General features: G+C 49.7%; 5 protein-coding genes across 5 annotated transcripts in view; 3 read left to right on the top strand and 2 right to left on the bottom strand.

Annotated features, from left to right (window-relative positions):
- LOC135470733 (uncharacterized) overlaps nt 1-21,134 on the bottom strand; it is a 39,923-nt gene extending 18,789 nt beyond the window's left edge. Inside the window, exon 1 of the mRNA XM_064749771.1 lies at nt 20,620-21,134. The gene's annotated coding sequence lies outside the window, so the exon portion shown is untranslated. The remainder of the gene's footprint in view (nt 1-20,619) is intronic.
- On the top strand, nt 4,748-5,869 carry LOC135470732 (uncharacterized). Its single transcript, XM_064749770.1, has one exon. It carries the CDS (start codon nt 4,748-4,750, stop codon nt 5,867-5,869), a length of 1,122 nt encoding a protein of 373 aa, XP_064605840.1.
- LOC135470731 (uncharacterized protein F54H12.2-like) lies at nt 9,799-11,351 on the top strand. The gene is made up of 2 exons (XM_064749769.1): nt 9,799-10,968; nt 11,172-11,351. Exons 1-2 carry the CDS (start codon nt 9,799-9,801, stop codon nt 11,349-11,351), a joined length of 1,350 nt encoding a protein of 449 aa, XP_064605839.1.
- On the top strand, nt 17,629-18,630 carry LOC135470730 (synaptopodin 2-like protein). Its single transcript, XM_064749767.1, has one exon. It carries the CDS (start codon nt 17,629-17,631, stop codon nt 18,628-18,630), a length of 1,002 nt encoding a protein of 333 aa, XP_064605837.1.
- On the bottom strand, nt 19,033-21,054 carry LOC135470729 (oocyte zinc finger protein XlCOF26-like). The gene is made up of 2 exons (XM_064749766.1): nt 20,620-21,054; nt 19,033-19,077 (listed from the first exon to the last, which is right to left on the bottom strand). The coding sequence occupies exons 1-2, from the start codon at nt 21,052-21,054 to the stop codon at nt 19,033-19,035; spliced, it is 480 nt and encodes a 159-aa protein (XP_064605836.1).
- Nucleotides 21,135-22,990: the final 1,856 nt, after the last annotated feature.

Below are 22,990 nucleotides of genomic sequence, written 5' to 3'. Positions count from 1 at the left end.
TGTGCCTAGGGTTATGAAAAAAACTCGCAATATTTCGTATTTTGGAAGAGTCTGAAGGAATACAGATCAGCTCTCTTGATTTGCATCGTCTGTCTGATAATGATGAAGATAATGATAACTTCAAGATGTTTTTCATCGGTTGGGGTTCAATCCCGGCCTTGGACATCCACAAATTCCTCCACTCTCGTTCTTCTTGTGGCCTTGATGAGAAGCCCAGCGTTGATGAACAAGTCAAAAAAATGTCAATGGTTTACTCCAGGTATACCGCGTTTTCTGCTCCCTTATATGATCGCCATCGTGTAAATAAATTTTTGTAATATTTTACAGGGCATGGGTTTAAGCGACGTTAAAAAAAAATGTATTTCAAGGTATCTTTGTCATTTCAATTTATATATAATTTAAGGCATACACAGAGACCAAAGATGTTATTTCTGTTGTTTACATGCCACTGTTCTGCACAAGGCGAGTAGTAATTTAGCTAATGCTGATTTTATTTCAATCTAACAGCAAAGTTGACGCCCATCAACCTACCGACAACGTAAGTTTAGTCTTGCAGTAAACATTTCTGCATGTTTGTCTTCATTGTATGTTTTCCATTACTTTATCAAAGAAATTGTTGAATAAAATTTCTGTTTATTCAAATAACCACGCATATAACAGTACATTTAATCAGTTTTAAAAAAATGGCCTTATCAGAACAGAATGATATACAAAATATCACTATATAGAGCTTATATGGGAAATACTTCATTTTTGTCTCAGGCTCTCTGACTGTTTGTCGCGTTGGCCCCCATCAGAGATTTGAACCCCTGGATGGGAAGATACACATAAAGCACGTAAGTTTACATGTGCGGGAATATCCGCATATGTCTCTGATGATTTGGTTTGATACATATAGCCTATATATGCTTGTCATTTGGCTGCTGCCTGGCTCATATGACGGTTGTTTAAAGAAAATAAATCAACCAATCAGAGTACACAATTACTCCAAAGTATATATGCCCACTCGCAACACGCATAAAGGACTGATGTGATTTTATTTAAACATGTGTCATTAAAAATATTTATTTATTTTTTTGATTGGTGCTTCACGCCGTGCTCAAAAATATTTCACTGATACGACGGAGAACAACATTATGGTTGGCGGAAACCGGGCAGAGCACGGAGAAAAACCCACGACCATCCGCACGCTGCTGTCAGATCTTCCCACTTAGGGCCGGAGATGAAGCCAGCATGGGCTGGACTTGAACTCACAGCGACCGTCATTAAAAATAAAACCACTCATGATCTGATTGTCTACTCTTTTACTTCTTTATTTCCAGGGTACACCTAGGGGCCAAGAGCGGTATCGGGAACTTTTGCTCGGACCGGTAGAAACAACATTTACCGCCATGCGCCATATATTTAAGACATATTTCAAAATGCTCAACGTCCCCGAATCAGCTGTCAAATGGACTTTTGCATCTTACCCAAATGGTGCACCCAAATTTCTAGGGGTCTCCACTGAGAGGGTCAGCTTTGCTGTGGTCCTGGTCCCAGACGAGGGCATAAACATACAAGTACAGCGCCTGGAACCAGTTAAAGGTTTGGTACGGGAGGTGTCGTATCAGACCTACCATTTAACTTATAAAGGATTTACCCTCAGAGATGAGGGTAAGTAGTTGAGAATGTGGCTCACGTTCATTATTGAGGAGGAGGTTTTGAGGAGTTGTTTTTTTGAGGTGATGTGGTGGTGACGTCACACCTGCCAGCCCGAAGGGCTGGTAGGTGTGACGTCATCCCTCAGTTGTGGGTTTTTCCCACACCGCGGGGTGTATGTGTGTATAGACGAGTGTGATATAGTGTATAGTATAACAGTATAGGGAAAAAAGAGAGAAAAAAAAGAGGCAAAACGTCGGCTTGTAAAGTCGAGTGGGACAGCTCGAAAAGAGCTCCCGGGCGCCAAAACGGACCAATGGGTGAGCCGGATTTGCCCCCAAACTGCCCAATGGGGGGCCCGCAAAACGGACCAATCAGCGTGCGAGAAGAGGTTACGTAAGAAAAAACGAACCAATCAGCGTGTGGTGAATTTCCGCGTGGATAGGTAGTATAACCGTATAACAGTATAGGCAAAAAAGAGAGAAAAAAAGAGGCAAAACGTCGGCTTGTAAAGTCGAGTGGGACAGCTCGAAAAGAGCTCCCTGGCGCCAAAACGGACCAATGGGTGAGCCGGATTTGCCCCAAAACGGCCCAATGGGAGGCCCGCAAAACGGACCAATCAGCGTGCGAGAAGAGGTTACGTAAGAAAAAACGAACCAATCAGCGTGTGGTGAATTTCCGCGTGGATAGGATAAAAGCCGGTGAAGACAGCGACCGGCAGCCTCAGACGCACCTGACGCTCTACCGGCCTGCCTGCCTCCCTGCCTGCCTGCTGACGACCCGACCTACTGACCTGCCGAAAGAAGAGAAGAGACTGCTACACGACCTACCTGTCTACCTGCCTACCTGCCTGGCGAGATGAAACGCTCCACCACCGTGAACCCCCTGCATGCTGCCATCAGGATGAAACGCTCAGCGTCTGTACCTGCCCGGTTATTCACCATAGCCGAACAAGAACAGCCTCCCGAGAAGAAGAGGAAGGTGTGCCTGCCCTTACCCAGCGAGGTTCTTGCCAAATTACAGCTGGCCTCCTGGCTGTGGGTGGGGGTGTGTGTAGAGACGAGACGATTGAGATTTGCCAATCACCGACAGACCCGAACGCTCCACCCAAACGCGTCAGGCTTGACTGGGTGGGGTGGACTCGGCTCAAGACCCTGGCTGCTGATCTACCTGAGGCGAGTTTACCTGTGCGGGAGCCACTCTCCAACGGGTACTTTCTGTCCACGCTGAGGAACTCGGAGGGTGTCCTGTACGTTCATGTGAAGAAATGGCGAGCCTACCAGCCGAACGGTCGACTCTACCCGACGAGTGAGGGTATCACGCTCAAGTACTGGACTTACTGGCAAAAACTAGTCCAGGCCATCCCCGACATCGACGCCTTGGTGCTGGTGGTGATCGAGGCTGGTGATAACGATGACATCCAAGAGCCCCAAGAGCCCCAAGAGCCCCAAGAGCCGGGGATGGAGATGGGGATGATGGAAACGGAGGAGGAGGGGGAGACTGGAGAGACTGGTGAGATGGGCGGTGAGGTGAATGCTGCTATGAGTGCTGCTTTACCCGCTGCTGTGACGGCTGCTGTGACGACTGCTGATGGGGAGACTCCCGATGATGCGACTACTGCTGCTACTGCAACCCCCAGCATCCCCGACATCCCAGTGGAAAAGGTGGAAAAGGTGGAAAAGGCGGACCCGTTAAACCCTGAGCTTGAGACGAGGCTAACAGCCTTGCTGTGGCAAGCTTACGATGTAGCTCTCCAACCTCACCTCCTCAAGTTACAGCGCGATGTGTACGGTCGACAATCCACCAACACCGCGAGTGACCCATCTCCTCCCCGACCTCCCTTGCTGGAGAACCGAGAGCTGGCCCTGAGTATCGTGGACGAGGCCCGTATGCGTTACCTGAAAGAGGGAACTGTGTTGGCCAAGTTCATGCGCCAGGCCCGTAAGGCAGCCTCCCTCCCGTGGGCTGTGGAGAAGAGTGTGAAAGACTAACTGCGGCAGTTTTTAAATGAGACGCCGATCAACAAATCGAACCCGGCATTCGCCCAGATGTACGTGGAGTATTTGATGACAGCCAACAACCTCTCCGCACCTGACGAGCAGCCTACAATCCGGCCTAACAACCAAGCCAACCAGCCCAACCAGGCTACCCAGACCACCCAGGCTACGATGACCGAGTGAGTGTGTTTTTGTTTTAACCGCACCACCCTTACCCAGCTTTTTTTTTTTTTTGTTTGTTTTGTTTTTCCCTTCATACATTCTCGTTTTGTTTTACCTATGTGTGTTTTTTACAGGAAGATGACTAGGGTGGTGCGCGTTATAAACATTGACCAATGTCGGGACTTTCATATTGGCGATACAATCGTCATCACGAGACATTTCTCACCGTAACACCAAAATAATGGATACTTACAGCATGTATTTATTCGTTCATTCGTGTTAACTGTTCGAGTTCGAAAAAATAAATAAAAAAAGTTTTCAGGTTGACGACCCTGGTCTTTGGTGTTGGTTATTGTCTTTACCTGTTGGTGAAGGGGTAGTCTATCTATCTATCTATCTATCTATCTATCTATCGTTTTGATTGCTGTGGCTAGGGTTCGGTCGGTGACGGCATTAGAATGACGAAGGTGTCTTCTTTATGTCTTTTCTAGCTTGGCGAAGCTCCGTACAACGCCGCAATGGAAAGACTGGGTAGCTGTCGTCACCGACCTGCAAAGCTACACAAGTGTACTACATAGTATGTTTGCGGATGGTAGGGTGAACGGGGGACGACTGCAGGTGCTGCAAGCGTACACTGAAGACGTCTGTCAGCATGTCGAGGATTCCCGACCTATTCAAGCGTATTACGTAGAGATTGCTCGTCCCACGTTAACAGAGGTCTATCAACGCTCCGTGTTACAGACCTGTACATTGCTGTAAAGAATAATAATAATACTGTTACCTTACTATGGAATCCATCCCCGGTTTTTTTGTGTTTTCTTTTTATATGGACTGGGTCAGTGTGTCAGTGTGTCAGGCTAGGGCCACTCTATACTATATATAGGCGATCTGAGGTGGGTTCACTCATTACACACAACAGACACCAAGCAGCAAGGACGACGTGGCGGACTATGCCTCGCACGAAAAAAAAATCAATCACGCCGGGCCGTGGTTCAAACCCGATCGATACCGCTCTCCATGCTTTGTATTACAACCCGGACAGTCCAGCGGCTTACAGTGGGGTTCAACCCCTGCTCAAGGCAGCTCGACAACAGGGACTCAAAGTGAGTCGAACCCACGTGTCGGCTTGGCTGGCTCAGCAGGACACGTACACACTCCACCGGCCTGCACGCCGCCATTACCCGCGTAACCGAGTGGTGGTTGGGGGTATGGACAGTCAGTGGCAGGCGGACCTGGTCGACATGACAGCGTTCGCCAAAGAGAATGACAACAACCGTTACCTACTGATCTGCATCGATGTCCTCTCCAAGTATGCCTGGGTGATGCCACTCCGGGCCAAAACCGGGGCTCGTTTCATCGAGGCATTTCAACAGATTTTCAAGACGGGTCGCCGACCGTTGTACCTGCAAACGGACGAGGGGAAAGAGTTTCTGAACAGACCGTTTCAAGCCTTTTTAAAGGACAAAGGGGTGTTTTTCTTTCACACGTTTAACGAAACCAAAGCCTCTGTGGTAGAACGGTTCAACCGCACTTTGAAAGGTCGCATGTACAAATATTTCACCGCTCACAACACTCGGCGCTACCTGGACGCCTTACCGGCGCTGGTTCGCGGTTACAATCAAGCCTACCACCGAAGCATACGACGAGCCCCTATCGACGTCACCCCCCAGAACCAGAAGGAAGTCCGACAAGTCTTGTACGGTCCACCCACAGCCAAACGTTCGGTCCACCGGTATCGGGCCGGTGATCTCGTGCGTATCAGTAAAGTGAAAGGGAAATTTGAAAAATCATACCTGCCAAATTGGAGCACGGAAATGTTCCGCATCGTCCGCTCCCACCCTCGACAGCCTGCTGTGTACACACTGGAGGATTTGAACGGGGACCAATTGCTAGGGACGTTTTACGAAACCGAACTCCAACCGGTGACAGCCGCGGTGGATAAGTTTTATCAGGTGGAGAAGATCTTAAAAAGGGAGCGGCGGCGAGGGAAACTGTACTATTGGGTGAAGTGGGTCGGTTATCCACCCAGCTTTAATTCTTGGGTGCCGGCCACGGACGTGAAACGTATTTAAACCCGAGGCTAACGGGGTCGCTACCACTTCCGACTGACCTGCCTCAAGGGATGGATCGGTGTATACAAGGCTTGCACGAGAATAAAGGGACCGTAGCAGCCGTACTGGGCGTTCTCTTGTACATCGGTGCTTTAGTGGGTGGATTGGCTGCGGAACTCAGCCTACAACTGCTCCAAGACCAGTCAACCCTGCAATATCTACGAGGACAATTGAACAAGACGCGTTTCCGCTGGATTGGGACACCTGTATCGCCACCCCAACCACCGTCAATTGCCCGTCGGTTTGACAATACCGAGAACGCCGTCACTGCCACTAGCGCCATTACCCCGAGCTGGGATCGAACTCCCACGTCACAACCCTCCACACCCACCACAACCACACTACACCGACGACACCCACTCTCCTCAAACTCCTCAAACTCCTCAAACTCTTCACCCACCCCTACTCACCCCACCACACCAATACCTAGCATCATTTCCACACCTGTCTATCTACCCCCTAACACAACACAGGTAACACAGGTAACACAGGCAAGACAGGCAACACAGACAACACAGGTAACACAACCAACGCAGGCAACGCAGGCACCATCACCTGCCGTCACTCCCCCCACTATCCATCACCCCCACCCGTACGACGATCCAAACCGCCGACGGAGCTAGTTCTACCCATGGACACGCGATGGGAGCATCCCTTTACCTGCATTGTCAGCGGCCCGACGGGATCTGGGAAGTCTGTGTTTGTGAAACGGTTAGTGGAACACGCTCCAGCTCTCATTCATCCACCCCCACAACGCATCGTCTGGTGTTATGGGGAGTGGCAGCCATTGTACACCACGTTACCTCACGTTCGATTTGAAGAAGGTGTGCCCAGCCCGTCCAGTTTCGACCCGGGGGAGCGGACGTTAGTCGTCGTGGATGATTTGATGGCTGAAGCCGACGATCGCGTGACAAAACTCTTCACCAAAGGCAGTCACCACCGCAATATCAGCGTGGTGTACATCGTGCAGAATTTGTTTAACAAAACCAAAGACCATCGGACCATCAGTCTGAACGCACACTACTTGGTGCTGTTCAAAAACCCGCGAGATGTATCCCAAATTACCACGATCGCTAAACAAATGGCTCCAGGGCGGACACAGTACGTGCGCGAGGCCTTTGAAGATGCCACGGCTGAACCTCACGGGTATTTGCTGGTGGATTTCAAGCAAACCACACCCGATCACCTGCGACTTCGCACCCACATTTTCCCCGGGGAGATTCAACACGCCTATCTCCCCAAGTCATAACACCAACTTTGAACCTACAATCTACCACATCAGTTTGTTTTGGCTGGCTGGTTGGTGGGTAGGCTGGTGGGTGGGCTGGCTGACGTGTCAGCTGACGGACTGGTAAAACAGTGTATTATTGCGGCGAGCGGTGACTAGGTCAGTGTGTCAGTGTGTCATCATAAAACTTTGAACACACAGTCTATCACCTCAGTTGCTCTCACGACGACGACCCGTGATGAGGTCACACCGTCTCCAACGTTACGGTCCCTTATTAACCCTACTCGCGCGAGCCACCCCCTCTATTCGTCAGGCTGTGCTGCGGGGTAACGATCCAGGATTACTCCGGTGCTTGTGTGAATGTGCTAAGAATGTGTTAAATGGAAACGTCCCACTCTCACCGGCTCAGAAGGTGAAGTTACAGCGACACAAGACGGGTCTTCGCACTTTGGTGAAGAAAAGTGTTCCCCTGCATAAGAAAGGACGGATTGTTCAACGTGGTGGATTCCTACCACTGCTACTCGCTCCCCTCCTCGCCAAAGCCATTGTACCAGCCGTTCTCGGGGGTGTTGTCTGCGGTGTCGTTAAGGGTGTCACTAGTAAGGCTATAGCTGGTGGTAGGTAATGCAGCACGCCAAGAAAATGGCCTTGGTCGAGCCACGGCTCTTAGAGACGCTCACACGACCTTCACCTCCAGCCCACCAACCCCCAGCCTACCCCAGCTCCCCATACCCCGTCCCCAGTACGGTGAAAGCCCTCAACACGCTCGATCAAGAGATGGCCTCGATCCTCCACGACAGGACTCTCTCGGACGAGGAGAAAATACAGCGATATCACCACACCCTTCAACGATACCGAACGTTTCAAGATCAATACCAAATCGGGCAGCGACCGAGTTCGATCCCACCTCAGGCCAAATCCACAGCCAGTCGTTTTTTGAGCGAGGCGGATAAGGCGATGCTAGACACCCCGACCCAAACCCTCCAGCCTACCACCCCTACCATCCCTACCACCCCGACCACCCCTATCCCCTCACACGAGCGCTCAATACCCCGGGATCACTACCGGGCTTGGGTGCGGGAAAAAATGAGCACACCCGCCGAGCTGGGGAATCCCCCGACCGAGCTGGGGAATCCCCCGATCGCCAGAACCCCGACCAGCCAACATAAAAAAAAAACCAGGCCCTCCACTACCGCCTCTATTTCCACACACACCACACACACCACACACACCACACCAAAGCGACCCAAGAAGACGCGACGAGGCCAGTGACCCGAACTCCGACCCGCTTCATCTATCATACGCCCGCTCAGGTGGAGTCCCTATTAATTAAATACAGGCACCAGAGGACAAAACGATCAGTCCACCTGAGGGAGATCATCTCACCCACACCATGTTTTACGTGACGCTACCCAGTAACAGCTCGCTGGACTACTTCCCCAACAATACCTTGACGCGTTTCACCACCCAATTACCCCGCCCCATCCATTTGACAGGTGACTGGGAATGTGGGCTGGTCGAAATACAGTATCCCCGGACCTGGTTTAACGTGCGGGCAGGTGAAGTGTGGTATACCATAGACTCCCCAAAGGACTCGCACCACGCTACGCATAAGCTCATATTACCAGCCGGCTACTACCCGACACCCAAAGACCTGGCCTGGGGATTGACCAAATTGTTAAGCGAGACAGAGATCCGCGATCTCCAGGAGCACGCCGGGGACTTAACGTTTGAGTTCGACGATATGCAGCGGAAATACAGCGTGCGGTTTGAGAAACCACTGGGGCTTGGTTTCAGCCCACGGCTAATGCAACTCATGAGTTTACCGTACGGATGGCTCATGGGACCGGCGGACCTCATGTATGTCGGTGCCGAGGATTTAACGATCAGTACACCCACGCTGTACGTGTACACAGACATTATCGAACCGCGTGTGGTGGGGGACACGTTGGCCCCGCTGTTGCAGACGGTTACCACGGAAGGGCAGTATGGGGAGCACGTCTCCAAGACTTTCCAACACGTGGAATACATCCCCGTGCAGTCCAAACATTTCTCGACGGTGGACATTGATATTAGGGACGACACGGGTCGATCCGTCGCATTTGAACGCGGTAAAGTGGTGGTGACACTTCACTTTCGACAGCGGCGTGCTTTACCCTTGCAATAATGGCATCACAGCAGGCTTACATCGACTATTACACCAAACAAGCTGGCGGAGGTGGGTTACCTGTGTTTCGGAGTGTGGCTGTCCAGCGCGGTCACGGTTTGCGGGGTGGTCTCAGCAAACCCCTCCCACAACACTTGTTAACCTCGCCGGCTGTGAAAGCACTGGCCAAAACGGCGTTACGAACCGGACTGCAAGTCGTGGTGGACGTGCTGAGTGGGGGCGTGTCACCACAACAGGCTTTGAAACGACGCGGTTTGGCGACTGGAAAACAGCTGCTGGTCAAAGCTAGTCGCTGCGCCCGACAGCGGTTACTGGGTGAGCCTATAAAACAGAAGACACCGCGCGTCACGCCCACTCGTCACCGACACGTGGGACTTATAAGACGTGCCGTCAAGCCCAGAAGAAGACACATCAAAGCTCGAGCCACATCGAATGCCCTGAATCCACCGGATATTTTCAGTTAAACACACACGCGCACGCGCACATACACAAGCCATGGCTCTTCCCCACCCCGAATGCTGCCCGTCCGTCAGCAGTGAGTTTGATTTGTGGACCTTACCCCCGACCGACACCAGCGTTCGAGAAGGCCGCTGGGATGCTTACAGCCCCATCGCCAGCCTGAGTGATGTGGGACCTGTAGAATTTGTCATCACCAACGCTGACGCAGACACTTACTTGGACTTGGCCAACACCATGCTGTACGTGAAGGCAAAAATCCTCAACGGGGACGGGACGGCTGTGGCGGCTGACAAGAAGGTGGCTCCGACTAACCTGTGGATACAATCCATGTGGCGACAGGTCGACGTCTCCCTGAACGATAAACTCATCACGCCGTCCACCAACATGTACCCATACCGGGCTTACTTGGAGACATTGTTGTCTTACGGTAAAGAGGCTAAAAAGAGCCAGCTGTCTGCTGCCTTGTGGTATGCGGACACCCCAGGAAAGTTTGACACGATGACTGACACCAACGATGGGTTTGTCGATCGGCTGGAGTGCACGGCTGAGAGTCGGTCGGTTGACATGCTGGGTCGCCTGCATTGTGACATGTTCCTGCAACACCGACACCTGCTCAACAGCGTCACGGTCCGCATCCGTCTCACCCCGGCTAAGGATTCGTTTGCTTTGATGTCCGATGAAGCCGCTCCCGGCTACAAGACTCGCTTGGAGGAGGTCTTGATCTTTGTGCGCAAAGTGAAAATCACCAGCGGTGTGCAACTGGGGCATTTGAAAGCCTTGGCCAAAGCTCCTGCCAAGTACCCAATCCGCCGCGTGCTGACCAAGTATTTCTCTGTCCCCAGAGGTCACACCCTCATCAATGAACAAAACCTATTTCTGGGCAGCATACCGACACGTTTAGTGGTGGGGTGTGTGAGCAACAAGGCTTTTGACGGGGACTACACTAAAAACCCGTTTCGTTTCCGACACTACTACACAAACTTCGTCGCCTTGTACGTCGGCGGTCGTCAGATTCCAACCAAGCCCCTGACACCCGACTTTGAGAACGAGAATTTCATCCGCACGTACATGAACCTCTTTACCCACACGGGGAAAGCGTTCCACGACGAGGGAAACAATATCAAGCGCACCACATTCGCCGAAGGCCACACGCTGTTTTGTTTCGACTTGACCCCTAGCCTCCACGATGACCACCAACTGAACCTGGTACAAAAAGGGGATTTGCGCCTGGAGATGCGGTTTGCCAAACCACTGCCGGAAACCATTAACGTGGTGTGCTACGCTGAATTCAGCAATATCATAGAAATAGACCAAAGCCGAAACGTGCTCTGCGACTTCGCCAGTTGAACAGCCCAAAACAACAAACAACAACATGGACACGGTACAATTGCGACGTGTGCTACAAACAGACGTGTTTACCCGGGGTGTGGTGGGGGGAGGAGGTGGGGTCTACCCTCGGGATCATCTCCCCTCACTCCCCTCAAGCCCCTCACGCCCCACCCCTAGGATCCCCTGGACTCCCTGGGCCTGCATCATTAACACAGACACGTGCCTTCGCCCAGGACGACATTGGGTCGCCGTCTTCATAGACCAGTGGTCCAATCCACCCCATCTCCTGGGCGAATACTTTGATTCCTACGGACTCCCACCCCTCTACCCCGATATCACCGCTTGGCTTAACCGGGGAACACACCACTGGACGTGGAACGATCGGCGGCTGCAGAGTCTGGACACGACCGTGTGCGGTCAATATTGTGTGTATTACTTAACCCAGCGAGCTCGAGGCCGTCCCATGGATGCTATTGTACACACGTTGGACACAGCGTGCACGACCTACGATAATGACTTGCGGGTGTTCGATTGGGTGGATCGTCAGTTTGGGATTCATCCCTCGTTTTTTTTCCACACCCATGGACTGTAAAACATACATCAAATAACATTCTTTCTTTCCAGTTCGATGTGTTATGCATTCCACGTTCTTGTTTTCCCTGTTCGACCTGTTACCCCATACAGTATGGAATAAAATTTAAAGAGACTATGAGACTCACATACCGTGGTGGTTTGACTTTTTTCTTTATTATGATGACTACCACAACAGCATGCAGGCCAGCTATAGCACACTGACACACTGACCCAGTCACCGCCTGCTACATCTGCATACATTGTTGCGTCATACATTGTTACCAGGCCGTCTGCCGTATACCGGCAAGGCGCCGCTCGGCAACAATGTATGACGATGTAGCAGGCACGGTAAGTCGGGTCAGTGTGTCAGGCTATTACGGCTGCCGGCCCGCCGCCCCCCGCTAGGCGTTTTTAACTTTTTCACATACGTACCACTGCGAATGATAAAACACATGAAAAAAATTGTACAATTAAAAAAATGGGAAGACTGTGTCTGGTGTGGGGTGTGTAGAGTATCCATAGCACCGTTCTACAGATCTAAATAGGTGGTGCTCACCCCGTCGGGGAGCACTTTTCGCTTTCCGTAAAAGTATGTGAATGCGTCTTTGTGTTGGGTATACGAGTACATCGTATTGCCCCGCATCCCCCGATTCACACCACTCGCGCTTTGGTGATTGCGCAACACAGAGAGGTACACGGCCTTGTCCACACCTCGTGCGCTCACACCTTTGCAGGAGAGTTTGTCTTTGGTGTTGGATGCCCCGCCGTAACAATAATAAGTCTTGGAACACAAACTGACGATGGCATCACCGGTCCACTCGACTTTGAAAAGCCCCGGTGTGCGCTTATCGTGGTCGTGTTGGTCGCGACGGGGTAACCACGCATCCCGCTCGGTCTCGTACACAACTCGCAGCTCGGGTTTGACGAGGGATTCCCAGTCTGGGTCAGACCAAGCCATGTACGCAGTCTGTGTCCATCTCACAGTACTGCCAATCCGCCTTGTCGAAAAAACGAGCCATGAAATCGTAATAAAATTCCAGCATGCGGAGTTTGGCATACTGGTAGACCATGCACCCTATTTGCAAGGGGAGATTGTAGCGAATGGTCTTCTTGCTACTCGTCACTTCAAAGGTGGTCTCGTCGATGGGGTCGACGGTTCGACACCGAACACTCGCCAGTAATTTTCGTGTTTTTGCCAGATCACAGATTTTGACATCCACGTGTCGGTCTTGATTGGTGACGGTTTTTCCATAACCTGAATTCCCCAACAGCTTCATCGTCTCCCCGATCAGGGCTTTGGTGGGGTCGACATCTCCCTCCCGTCGAGCCTGGGTGACGGCGTCTGCGAAGGCTTCGAACGCTCGCTCCGGTGTGTATTCCATCGCTTGGTAGACGTGCGTGACGACCAATCCTCGACCGAGATACCACTGGAGCAGAGGTGTGGCTAGCAGAATTTGCTTACCAAACATGCTCCCGATCAGCATACGCCTGGGTGTGGGCATGATGTCATTCACAGCCGCGAACTCTGCCATGGTGGGGCCTATATCAGCCCGACTCACCTCGGTGTTTTTAAAGATGGGTGGGCATTCGGCAAAGTCCGCTTTGAGGTGGTCCGGCACGTGGATGTCACATTCCACAAATCCAAACAACTGACCTTGAATGACAGCCTCCATGAGCTGAGCTTGTGTCTTGGGCTGTCGCTGTGTCGGGGGTAAACCGTACTGTTGAAGGAAGTCCCGTAAGGCTGGGTTTGTCGTGCGTTGGCGGTGGAACTCGCACTCCCATACCGTCACCAATGGATACCCCTGGGAGCGAATGTATGCGTCGTTCGCATCCACCTCCCGCCGCAAGTCCTGGGGGCTTAATCCCCGCCGCTCGTTGTAGCACACCTTTCCCGGGCGAGGGTGATTCAGGTGACAGCCGTGATAGTGGAAATAACACCCGTGGAATTGAAACACAGTAGGCTGTCCGTCGATATAGGCGAACCCGTCTACGGGGAGTTGTCGGTCGCCGATCCGCTTCTCGGTGTGATTGAGTCGGTGACGGATCGATACCTCCAGCTGCTGTGACTTCCAGTCCAGCCATTTTTCAGCCAGACGGGTGGGGGTGCCGGAGGGAACGAACTTCTCTCCCCCGTCCCGACGGCGCCAACGGACGCAGTGACCTGCCGGCATAGGTGAGGCCAGGCAGTACAGGTACAGCGCGTTGGCATCGAATCCCACGATGCGCTGACACAGCTTTCCACCCCGTATACGGGTCACGCCTCGTTCGTGGTAGCGGTGGAAAATGATGCTCGGCCCACCCACGATGTTTTTCTTGAGGCACTCGTGCATGTCTTTGTCTTTCTCACCGACGAGGGTGAACACAGAGCGTAAATCATGGAATAAGTAGCGGAGGGTAAGCCCTGGTATGCTGATGCAGTCTTTGAAGACATCCACATGCATGGTTCGGTAGAACACCGACATCTTCTCCGCAGCCTCCATGAAGGGAATGACGTCTAGGTTATTATACCACCGCAGCAAGTCTTTGACGGTCCGCATGCCGTGCTCTCGCCACACCGTCTGTAAGGTCTTGTACTCCGCGTCCGTGCACGGCTGGTGGGTGAGATCATTGTCGAAAGCATGCTGCGGTGGCAGTGTGGTTTCCTCCAGCCGGGTCAGGGAGTCTATGTAGCTGTAACAAAATTTCCCTTTGGTCACGTGACAGTCGTAAGCTTTCACCCACTTGTCGTAACTGTAATTCGGGGCCAGGTAATTCCGAATGTCCAGAAATTTCAGCTGCGGTGTGGTGAGGGCCATGTGATTATTGTTCCGCTTAATCACATACTCCAAATCACCGCTCTGGACCAGGTGGGGGTAAAGCTGTTGTTTGATTAAGTTCAGGTCATAGTTACCCGAGTTAAAGCCGAGGGCGGGGAGTTGGTCCATATAGGTCAAGAATCTGTCTCGCACTCGGCGCGTGTAAGACGGTTTCTTCTCGTCGGGATCGATCCGCTCGTCTAAGGCGTCCAGGATGTAAGCATAACGCTCGTGGAGATAGGCGCTACTGATCTCGCTGATGGTGTTGAGGTAAGCCATCATGTCCTCGACGAGTGCCTGGGGATCACCGGTGGAGATGAAACACACGGGCTGGTCGTAATCCGGTACATTAGAGTTAACGCTGACACTCATGGGGATGTGTTGGGCCGTCCATTCCGTCGAGGCAGTCGCCGCATCGTCCACCGGGTTCACCGGAGCCAAGTACGCCTCAAAGTCATAACACGCTCGGTACGGGAAGATGTCGTCGTCACCGTCCTGGAGTTCGATCCCCATGTCCGCCAACGTTTCGAAAATGGTGGGCTGATTGCGGAAGACACCCCCCGGGTACTTTCGTCGAATGGCGTCGGTGCACGTTTGACCGTGCCGTCGTAACTCCCACAGTTTCGGTAAACTCTTCTGGCACACCTGGCAGGTGAAAGATCGAGCATAACGTCCCATGTCTTTGATATAGCTGAAATGCCGCTGGTACAGGTTTAACCGCAGGGTAGGGGGAGAATAGCGCTCGGCACTGCGGTGAATGAGTTGTGCTGAGTACGACCTGTCCATGGGGATGTGCTGGTAGACTTGAATATTCACTTGAAACAGGCTTTCCACCGTGTCCAGCGCACTGAGCGGTAATCCGCGGAAATACCTCGGCTCCATCTCCATTTCCTCCAGATACCTGCGGTAATATACCCCAGCCTGGGCGTCGCAGTTATTGGGGTTGGCCTGGTCTAGATGGACGGCCAGACACCGAAACAAACACAAATAGTCCCTGTACGGACCGTTATTTCCACCCACCAACGTGTGTAGCCCCTTGTTTTTTTTCAGGTAAGAGGGTAACGTCACCCCACCTTTACCGATAGGCTGATGCGGGAGTTTGTGGACGAAAAACAACACGTTGGTGATGAGGTCGACGGTCCATTTCGTATTGGGGCGTTGTTTTTGGGCCCAGGTAAGCGGGTCTTGGGTGAGGAGATGCTGGGTGTGGAATCCTCGCAGGTCAGCCCGACTCGCCACGCGGTACGGTGCGTCGAGTACTCGGGTGTTGTTGGTGCTCGGGTAATAATACCGCACCTGACCCGTCTCTTTGTGGCGGAGGATATATCCAAAACTGTAATTGATAGTGAAAGCGGTCGGCTGGTCTTCGTAAATCTCGTCTACATAGGCTGGGATAGCACCGAGATCACTCAGTCGGTAATCATAACAGTCTTGAATTGGTTTGTGGCGATGGAAATGCGTTCGGATCGATCGCCAATGCCGCTGGTACAACTCCCGCACGTCACTATCACCGCTCGGTAAGACAGCCTCGTGAGGCTGTACCGGGTCGGGCTCGAACTGGCTCGTTGGACTTTTTTTTTTCTTTTCTTCTTTCAGCGAGGTAGCCCCCGCTAAACTCACTTGAGCTTGACTCGTGCTGGGTTTGTTGTCGTCGGTGATGGTGGTGGTGGTGGTGGTAGATGAAACAGGTCTCTGTAACATAGAAGGGTGTAGACGTTATAACCAAACCCTAGACATACTCTATATACATACTATTGTACATATGTGCGTATGTACATATGTTCCGCTAAAAAATTTTATAATACATATAATACATAGGAGCCATTCCGATAGATATCAACCCTGGCATGACACACTGACACACTGACCCATACTATTGGCGGTCGTCTCAAGGATGGTAAATGAGCGCCCGATTTAAATAACAACAAATCATAATTAATTTTTCATGGGATATTGTAAATTAAGTGAAATAAAGTCATACAATGTGTTTAAATGAATTGTGACATGAGTTTGCTTTACACAAATATGAACTAAATGAAATAAATCTATATATATAGATATATATACTGATACAATTATTAACTCTGCAAAACCCCTATACAGTTTTGGAACAAAAAATAAAGAAAATGACTATATATTACTCTTTCCAGACACGTATTGTCGTTTGACCTTTAGAGTTATGCCCCTTATTTCCATTATTCCAACAAAAGTAGTCGCCCCTGCTAAGCGTGTTCCATCAGGAGTTATCCCCCTTGTTTACATACATTTGACATCGCGCGCATTCGTGGATTTCTACTACGAAATACATAAGGAAATATCCTCTAAGCTACTCAAGCTTTCTATCTAGCTTTACTGGAGTTATAAACTATTAAAAGACACAACTATCCTTAAATATATTGAACTAAAACTACTGTTATTTCCATAAGAAATCTAGCGAATACGAAGCGTAATATTACGTAATATTAATTAATTGGAAACAACAACGTCTGAAGGTGACCAATAGACAACTACTTTATGCGGTAATCTACTAATTAAAATGAAGCGTCAATAAAAATTTTTTTTAATACATAATACATAAGAACCATTCCGATAGATAGCAGCCCTAGCATTACACACTGACACACTGACCCAGTCCCTTTTTTAATAGTAATTTTCAGCAATGAAATGCAGCTTGTCTTATTGCGTATTATATCCAGTAAAGAAGTTTTTTTAATACTTTTTTCATATACTGTTACAAACATGTAACATGCGATAGCTCTTACTGTCTTCAATTAACTTTCAAGAAGCAAAGCGGGTTCGGGGAGAAAGAAGACATCTAAGCCTACAATGACCACTTATTCAATTGACACTTATACACGTAGAAATCACAACCACCAGCCGATGTCGGTATACATAGCAGGCGAGCTGAACACAACCCCGGCTGACAACAATGTAGCGTCACGCGCACAGCTCTACCAGGCTGAGGATTCTGTATGAAACGGGCGGGAGAAAAACATAAAAGCCCGCTCGTTTTTTTTACACTCATCATCCAATCAGTGGGCTGATAATTCCTTTCGTCGTGCTTTCGCCCAGGCCAGGGTTGTTAGTATATATAACATAACCGCGGGTTTGAGTTGATCAGACTGTTACGACATTCGCTTGACTTCAGTTTGCTATTTTCAACACTATGAATCAACAGGCCGGCAATTTTTTTGGAAGTATCGGGGAGGAGCAAAGGAGTGGCTGGGATGAGGATCAGTCTTCGTCTTCGTCTTCTTCTTCTTATCACCGGGATGCGGAAGAGCAGTGGACACCACCACCATCCCCACCCTCTCCAATCCTCATCATCCCCAATACGCCGACACCACCACCACCCGACGGAGAGGGGAGAAACCGCCGTCCCTGCACCTGCCTACGGTGTATGGGAAGGGGAGCCGGTTGGCGAGCGGGGGTAGGGCGGGGGAACTACGGGAATCGAGTCCGGGAGATGGAGATAACCACCACCACCACCCCTCCGGCCAACAACAACAACCCGCCGGAGATACCCCGCCTCACCCAAACACGCATGGAGCGTTTTACCGCACCGAGGGCTCCCGTGGGGCGGGGTATTGGTCGGGGACTCCCCCGGCAGTTGAATTTGAATTCAGCGGAGAGTTCAAACCCAGGTCGGGTTAGTTCACCGTCACTCTCATCACTCCCATCACCCATACCAACAACAACTCCACCACGATCACCTGGGTGGGTGACGGCACGCCGGGGACGGGCCCGAGCGCGTCTAGATTCAGAGAGGGGTTCATCCCGCCCTACAGCCCGGGTCTCACCCCAACCACGGGACACCAGCCGTAACCGCCGTGAGGATGAGAACCGGTTATCATCACCCCTAGCCCAGGCTTTGCCTTCTACCCCGGCTAGGGAAGTAGGGGTGGTTAGAGCTCACCCCAACCTGCCGCTCCACACAGCTGAACTCGACAATAACAATTACCTAACCAGTGAGGAACGCGACAGCCTCGTTAGGAATGTGGAGGAGCGGTTAAGAGCTCAACCGCCCCTACAATGGTTTCTCATCCCCGCGGGGGTTAGTGGATTACCGTTGACGACCAATCCACCGGAGGCGACACCACCACCAGCAGCACCACCAGCAGCACCACCAGCGACACCACCTATCGCACCTGGACCGGGCGCCGGGTAGGGGACAGGCATCCGACGGTGTTCCGACATGTCGGATTTGTTATGAGAGACCGTGGAAAAAAGAAAAAAGAAACATGGCTGTTTAAAAAAAGAAAAAAAGAAACAGCACTTTTTCCAACGGCCCTTTTCAGGGCCACCCAACTCTTCCCGAAAGAGTACTTTCTCAATCTAAGCACTAAAAAAAGAAAGAAAAGAAACCCCACACCAGACACAGTCTTCCCATTTTTTTTTAATTGTACTTGTTCTGATATTTTTTTTTATCCCAAATCCTCAAAGTCTTCCTAACCTTCTACTCCACCTAATGCATACCTAAAACTTAGAGTTACTTATTAAAACTTAGAGTTACTTAAAACTTTGCCTAATCTACTCCACCTAATGCATACCTAAAACTTAGAGTTACTTATTAAAACTTAGAGTTACTTAAAACTTTGCCTAATTTACACCCAGCCTGAAACAAACAAACCACTGTTTTCTCTATTTATCTATCTATATCCACATCCCATATACTGTTAAACTGTTATACTGATAACCTTCTACTCCACCTAATGCATACCTAAAACTTAGAGTTACTTAAAACTTTGCCTAATTTACACCCAGCCTGAAACAAACAAACCACTGTTTTCTCTATTTATCTATCTATATCCACATCCCATATACTGTTAAACTGTTATACTGATAACCTTCTACTCCACCTAATGCATACCTAAAACTTAGAGTTACTTAAAACTTTGCCTAATTTATACCCAGCCTGAAACAAACAAACCACTGTTTTCTCTATTTATCTATCTATATCCACATCCCATATACTGTTATACTGTTATACTTTACTCTAGTCTACTACACGCTATATCACGCTAGTCTATACACATACACCCCGCGGTGTGGAAAAAACCCACCAAATTTTCTTGTGTGTATGTATAATGTATTGGTGTTACTTATGTATTTTCAATGCAGGGTGGTTGGGAGGTAGGCAGGCAGGTCAGTCGGTGCAGCCGGTGCAGGGTAGGCTTGTCAGTATTAGACATATATACATATATTACATATATACATAGCAGGCGAGGTGAACACAACCCCGGCTGACAACAATGTAGCGTCACGCGCACAACTCTGCCAGGGACTACCAGGCACTGCCAGGCGGGAGATTCTGGATGAAACGCGCGGGAAAATGTAGCCGAGATGGATATATAAAAACACGCCCGCCAATGATACATCACTTTTAGTGCTCTCACCCAGGCCCGCGCCCCGCGTTTTCCTCCAACTTTACAAGCCGGGGTTGTCTTATAAAAGACCGATCACCTCGGTGGCACGTCACTCTACAGCGCTATATCTTTTCTAAGACTCAGGTTTTGATGTATAGACAGCGGATCCAAAACTGAAGTCTACACGGACAACAACAAACGAGGATTATAATGCTCTACTGGTTTTGTTAGTTCTTTGTAGGTTCTTTCATACAATCGAGCCGTCTATAAGGTCGAATATTCCGGCCTAGAGGTACGCGGATAAATACCCCAGAAAATAAATAACATTCTTGATGAGAATCAAAAGGTATATAACCAACCCGTTAGTAGGTCACTCAGCCCGAGCAGGACACAATGACTCGGTCGCCGTACATGTTTGTTTACATATGACGACGTCATAACAGACATCATAATACATTATAATGCATTGTCACCAGTCAAGGCAGGGGAAAGGGAGAAAGGGGGAGGCCTGTGAGGGAGGCTCGTGGGTTAGTAGCTCACTCAACCCGAGCAGGACACAATGACTCGGTCGCCGTACATGTTTGTACGTGTTTGTTTACATATGATGACGTCATAACATACAGCATAATACATTGTCACCAGCCAAGGCAGGGAGAATGGGTGAAAGGGGAAAAAGGGGAAGAGGGTGAGGAATGCGTGGGAGGTTTGTGGTGGTTCGTGGGTTAGTAGGTCACTCAACCTGCTGCTTGGGGTAGAGAAAAATAAAATAAAATAATAAAAAAAGAACTTACCGAGCCGTGTTTCCCACGTTGATGGGTCCGCCAATCCCACAACCGGTAGAAAGACTCCTCGCAGTCTTCGCAATGCCACACACGTTCTTTTTTGTTGCCATGCCGCTGTTGATGGCGGATCAAATTCGCCCGGCGAAAAAACGCCCGGTCACAGGTCGGACAGGTGAATCTTGTGTTTGTCTGGGGCTGGTGATGCGTCCGCTGGTGTCGGAGCCAGTTATCCCGCCGGGTAAAATGCTGGGCACACACCCGGCAAAAATACTTCTCCGTCTTCTTCTTTTTCTCCGTATCACCGTGCTGTGTTTGGTGATGCCGTCGCCAGTTATCACGTCGGGTGAATCCTCGATCGCACACCTCGCAGGTAAATAGCTTCGCCGTCTTCTTCTCCTCCAACGTCTTCTTCTCCATATTAACCTCGAAATCCTCTTGATCCATCGTTGCTTCTTTACTCGGTCGCTCGCTCGCTCGCTCGGTCGGTGTCTTCGGGTGAAGTGATCTGCTACTGTCGCACCTGTCTTTTTGTACCTGAGATAAGCGGAAATTCACCACGCGCTGATTGGTTCGTTTTTTCTTACGTAACCTCTTCTCGCACGCTGATTGGTCCGTTTTGCGGGCCCCCCATTGGGCAGTTTGGGGGCAATTCCGGCTCACCCATTGGTCCGTTTTGGCGCCCGGGAGCTCTTTTCGAGCTGTCCCACTCGACTTTACAAGCCGACGTTTTGCCTCTTTTTTTCTCTCTTTTTTCCCTATACTGTTATACTATACACTATATCACACTCGTCTATACACACATACACCCCGCGGTGTGGGAAAAACCCACAACTGAGGGATGACGTCACACCTACCAGCCCTTCGGGCTGGCAGGTGTGACGTCACCACCACATCACCTCAAAAAAACAACTCCTCAAAACCTCCTCCTCAATAATGAACGTGAGCCACATTCTCAACTACTAGGGTACAACCCTCTTATATGCTTCAAAGTAGATCTGGTATCTCACTAGTTCTTCAGCAGGGAGGATCACGTAAACATCCCAACGTGAGTTTTTCACCCATGCCCTTCCTTAGTTAACCCTCCCTGCTAAACAACTGTCAGCTATGCAAGTTTGTCACTCTTGTCTTTAAATTTCACTTTTTAATTCACTCAAGTTTTAGAGGGTATGCTTAGGCAATACAAAAGTAAATAAATTTAAAAAGTAAAACTTTATTTAGTCGTTATAAGACTGGTTATTTGTCATGCCAGTATCTAGCAAACTTGTACAGCTGGTTCCCGGCCTTCACCTTAATACCCCTTATGTGGCTCTCTCGGGTGTCGACCCCTAGAATCTCTCTGCCACCATGAGGCTAACATTCAGACGTGATTCCTGTACATTGTATAACAAATAATACATCTGTTTATCACCACTTTGCGTTGTGTGGTTCGTATAAAAGTTATCATACCAGTATAGAACAAAGTTGGTTTCTCTGTACACTTTATTTGTGTATAATGAAAGACACATGGGTATATTATGATATAATGATGGCAAAAAGTTGATAAGCTTGATAATTTCATGCCATGTTGTGTAAGCTGATTTTTCTTATTTAACTGATGTTTAATGACCGGAGCGGGTTAAATTTGAGGTCTTCTACAGTACTTAATCCGTGGCCAAAGCAGCGAATTCCTTTCGAAAAGCTTTTGTAATGTGTTATGTTTTTCACGCTATCAGGTTTTCTTCCATCCATACATCTGATAAAAATATCTTTTTCCGGTTTCCTTCCACCCATAAAGCAGACCTAATGTCTCTATCTAGTTTTCTCTCCCAAAGCATGAACTTGACCTAATATCTCTATTTGTATCTCTCGGTTTCCTTCTACCCATAAAGCAGACCTAACGTCTCTATCTAGTTTCCTCTCCCCAAGCATGAACTTGACCTAATAACTCTACCTCTATCTGTGTCTTTCGGTTTTCTTCCACCCATAAACCCTCATACTGTTTCGGTGACCTATGGTTAGAGCGTCCACCTCCAAGTCGGCAGACCAGGGATCAAACCCGGATCGGGTTATACCAAAGAAAATGGTACTTGCTGCTGTCTTCCTTAGTGTTCAGCACTAAGAGATTAGAGCAAGGAAATATGACTGGCTGGTCCGGTGTCAGTATTATGTGAGTGGGTGGGGTGTCATGTCTGGTATCTTCGGCATGATACTTCAGTTGCGGCAGCAATTTGTCGATATGGGCTTCGCATTGCAACAAGAAGACACAATATATGTACATACACCTAATGACTCCTGGTCGCAATGTGGCTGAAAAATTGGTAAGTACGACGTTAAACCCTAAACATACATACACATGTGGATCTATATTATCTTATATATGAATCGATATTCCAACATACAT

Source organism: Liolophura sinensis, chromosome 7 (genome assembly GCF_032854445.1).
Source record: "Liolophura sinensis isolate JHLJ2023 chromosome 7, CUHK_Ljap_v2, whole genome shotgun sequence".
In the NCBI taxonomy this organism is placed as follows: Eukaryota; Metazoa; Mollusca; class Polyplacophora; order Chitonida; family Chitonidae; genus Liolophura; species Liolophura sinensis.
Note: the sequence above shows the minus strand (reverse complement) of the source record. Positions and strands in the feature narration are given on the sequence as shown.